At 46.5% G+C, this 4,256-nt stretch overlaps 1 protein-coding gene across 1 annotated transcript; it reads right to left on the bottom strand.

Moving 5' to 3' along the window:
• Nucleotides 1–344: 344 nt before the first annotated feature.
• Nucleotides 345–1,048, bottom strand: LOC125532842 (probable LRR receptor-like serine/threonine-protein kinase At3g47570). The gene is made up of 2 exons (XM_048696733.1): nt 926–1,048; nt 345–836 (listed from the first exon to the last, which is right to left on the bottom strand). Exons 1-2 carry the CDS (start codon nt 1,046–1,048, stop codon nt 345–347), a joined length of 615 nt encoding a protein of 204 aa, XP_048552690.1.
• Between the last annotated feature and the right edge of the window lie 3,208 nt (nt 1,049–4,256).

The raw sequence follows: 4,256 nt of genomic DNA, 5'->3' as shown, positions 1-4,256 counted from the left end.
ACATCGTCTTGAACAACACTTGGTACTTTGTTCGTTGTACTGTAGACCACGTACGAGGCGTACGTATGCCAGAAAATAACCTAAAGTATTTTTGTCATTAAAAACCAAATCATTTGTACATACCCATAGCGACCACATTAAGGCATATGCTCCCATCCTTATTAGCGTTTTGAACATTTTGGAATACTGTTCAACCAATGACCAAACATATCGGCAACACATGTGAGCGGATATAAATTTGACGCTATTTGAATGACTGATCACGTAGAACATGCAAACTAGCATTGAAAAAGACGGTGTTTGATTGTCTCGTCCTGGGTACAAAAACAACACTTCTTACTCCCTTACCAGTTATGTCGTGCGAGGTTGTCTTCAAAAATAATAGATGTCCATAAAAGATAGACGTGCGGGAAAGTACCTAGAGCTATGTACCCTATTGTTACCTTCAGCCTAGTTGAGGTGACTAAACTTGAATGTCCGATGAGGCTTGCAATGCCAAAGCCTCCCAAATAAGCATTCTTATCATCGTCTAGAAGGATATTAGTTGGTTTTAGATCACAATGTATAATCTTTCTTTCACAATCATTGTGTAAATAAGCCACTGTATCGGCTATACCGGTAGCTATGCTTGCTCTTGGAGCTAAGCTCAAACATTTGGAAGAACTACCCGAATATGTATTATGCAACCATGTGTCCAAATTTCTTTTAGGCATGAATTTATAAACTAGAGCTTTGAAAGCGATATCTTTATTGTCTATGGTCGAACATGTAGTGAGGATGGGTACAAGGTTCCTGTGCTGAATTCTACTCAGTACCTCATATTCTGTTACTCCTTCCTATCCAAATTAATTGACGATGCTTCAGTACGACTGTAGTACAAAGTTGTAGTAAAGAAGCATCAATTAATATGGATATAAGGGAGTGCAAAACTTTTGTCTAGACATTTCATATCAAGGTCAAAAACCTTATCTAAAAAGGGTTTCCCCCACTTTGTATTCCAAAGCAAACCACCATTGTACACATCGCAATGCTGGGGCGAGCAGCACATTAAGCCCAAAGAAAAAGAAGAAGAAATAAATGCCAACAACGGCAGCTCGACAAAGTGCTAAAGACCTGCGACTGCTGCGCCCTCCGGAAACAAACCACCACAGCCCGAGGCTCCGATCTACCACGAACTAAGAAGCACCTCCAAAAAGGGATGCGACGCCGACGACGCTGCTGCCCGGACAAGTCCTAGGGTTTCCCCCAGTACGCGGAGGGAGGTGGGGATAGGTACTACTGACACCCTCCAAGAAGGGATAATGGCACCCGCCGATGTCACCGCATCGGTGCCGGACGAACCGGCAAGGATTTCTCCCGCGCTCCAAACCCCACTGGCCAACCGGAACCGATCAGCGAAACCACCGCCCAACACCATGCGCCATCACAGTTGCGCCGCCACCTACGCCGTCTCGCTGTGAGCACCACTTCGAGACCAATAAGACCGGAAGAAGATCCAAGCGACGGGAGCAGCAGCACCAAGGCCGAGCGGGAGGGAACCACCTCCACCGCCGTCGTGCGAGAGGCCCGCACCTCCGGCACTGTCGCGGTAGCCATCCGGACATGGCAGTGGTGCATACCAGGCCACCCCTGTCCCGGCCTGACCCGAAACGCCCGCTAAGCCCCGCCGACCACGCTGCAGCAGGCTGGCATCGGAGCCGCTAGTACCTCGAAGTTCATCGCCGCTCCCCCACCTCTCGGGAGTCACGCCGCAGACCCGTCCTGCCGCCGGCCTGCCCAGGCCCAGATCTGGGCCGAGCACCGCCGCCAAGCTGCGCCGCTGCACCACTACGCCACCCCACTGCCAACGATGGCGCCGCCGCCCAGCCGCCCGTGCACGCCGCGTCGAGGAACCTCGCTGCCAGCCAGACCACTGCCGCCTAGGAGCACCCCCCAGTGCAGCTCCGCCCCGGGCCGGAGAGCCACCAGGAGGGGAAAGTCAGGGGGCCGCCGCCACCAGCCATTGGTACAGCGAGGTGCTATACAAACGGTTTTAACCCCTTTCCGTGATGGCATTTGGTACCTTCACCAAGTGAGTGTGGGCGCTAGGGGGGTCCTTCCCACATGACCCAGAAACTGTCGGGGTTATGCCCTCCTAGCACACACATGCTCGGCAAAATGAGGCCATGTGCGACCGACGAGCGATCAAGTACAGTTATACGTATAGTAGTGCTCAAAAAATACAATTATACAGACGAAATCATTTCCGGTCGTAAGTACATCCCACACAGTCAGTCCTCACTAAACATTTCCGTTCATATATACATCCCACACAGTTGCTCCAAGAAAAACATTTCCATTCGCAGGTACATCACACACAATTTTCCTAGCGCAAACGTTTGCGTTATTAAATGGATCACACATGGTTCGTAGAAGAAAATGTGTGACAAAGGCTATCCATCACACATAGTTTTTATGTGGTAAACGTTTGCGCAAGGTGGCCTAGCGCAAACATTTTTCAAGAGAATGACGTGTGTTATTGTTCATTGATCCAACACGGTTTATTCCTAGAAACTGTGTGTGTTGCCTGAGGTCATTGCCCACGGTCTTTTCTGAAAAACCATTTGCAATAGAAAACCCCAATTAGCAATTCAATTAGCCATTAGCAGGCTAATTGCCCTATTATTAATAATCCATTTATTAATCTAATTGACATTCATATTAAGAACATAATATATTTCATTTCCATATTAAGGAAGCAATATTTCATAATTGAAATGCATCAGAGTACAACATGATATAGCTTCAGTACTCAGGTACCCCATTACACAACTACACCAGCACCAAGTTTCACATGCAACATCTAGAATCTTTCGAAATTAACATCATAGACGGTACATAGACAGGTGCATCTCATCTAGAAAACTGCTGAAGCGGAAGGCGAATATTGAGCCTTCATTCATGTTGAAGTTCATTGCAACTTTAGGCCAATGCATGTGGATGATTGACCGTCCATGCTTCGTGCTCTTGAGGAACACTTCGATATTGAACCGTGGGTGTTGTTGGAAACCTTCCTCGCCTCCTGACCATAGAGGTGGTTTGAGAGGTAATCATCAGTGAACTGCTTTGGAAAGGCTTGAAAACAAGGATGTGCATAAATATCTTCTCTATATTGGAAATGGGGCAAAGGAATAAAAAAGGCAAGGTATAATAGTTAGTACCATCTTGTAGTTAACTGATATCTTCTTCATTGTGCAGACAAAGATCTTGTTATTTTTTGTCACTAATTTCTTTATCCTAACAATCTTTCTGAGTTTCTTGACTTGATTGATATTCATGGACAACTCATTTCCCCATATGCAAAATGTTGGAAATATGCCCTAGAGGCAATAATAAAAGGATTATTATTGTGTTATCCGGAAATCGTAATACATGTGTGAATATATAGACACCAACATGTCCCTAGTAAGCCTCTAGTTGACTAGCTCGTTGATCAACAGATAGTCATGGTTTCCTGACTATGGACATTGGATGTCATTGATAACGAGATCACGTCATTAGGAGAATGATGTGATGGACAAGACCCAATCCTAAACATAGCACAAGATCGTATAGTTCGTTTGCTAGAGTTTTTCCAATGTCAAGTATCTTTTCCTTAGACCATGAGATCGTGTAACTCTCGGATGCCGTAGGAGTGCTTTGGGTGTACCAAACGTCACAACGTAACTGGGTGACTATAAAGGTATACTACGGGTATCTCCGAAAGTGTCTGTTGGGTTGACACGGATCAAGACTGGGATTTGTCACTCCGTATAACGGAGAGGTATCTCTGGGCCCACTCGGTAATGCATCATCATAATGAGCTCAAAGTGACCAAGTGTCTGGTCAAGGGATCATGCATTACGGTACGAGTAAAGTGACTTGTCGGTAACGAGATTGAACGAGGTATTGGGATACCGACGATCGAATCTCGGGCAAGTAACGTACCGATTGACAAAGGGAATTGTATATGGGGTTGCTTGAATCCTCGACATCGTGGTTCATCCGATGAGATCATCGAGGAGCATGTGGGAGCCAACATGGGTATCCAGATCCCGCTGTTGGTTATTGACCGGAGAGCCATCTCGGTCATGTCTACATGTCTCCCGAACCCGTAGGGTCTACACACTTAAGGTTCGGTGACGCTAGGGTTGTAGAGATGTTAGTATGCGGTAACCTGAAAGTTTTTCGGAGTCCCGGATGAGATCCTGGACATCATGAGAGTTCTGGAATGGTCC

Source organism: Triticum urartu, chromosome 1 (assembly GCF_003073215.2).
Source record: "Triticum urartu cultivar G1812 chromosome 1, Tu2.1, whole genome shotgun sequence".
In the NCBI taxonomy this organism is placed as follows: domain Eukaryota; kingdom Viridiplantae; phylum Streptophyta; class Magnoliopsida; order Poales; family Poaceae; genus Triticum; species Triticum urartu.
Note: the sequence above shows the minus strand (reverse complement) of the source record. Positions and strands in the feature narration are given on the sequence as shown.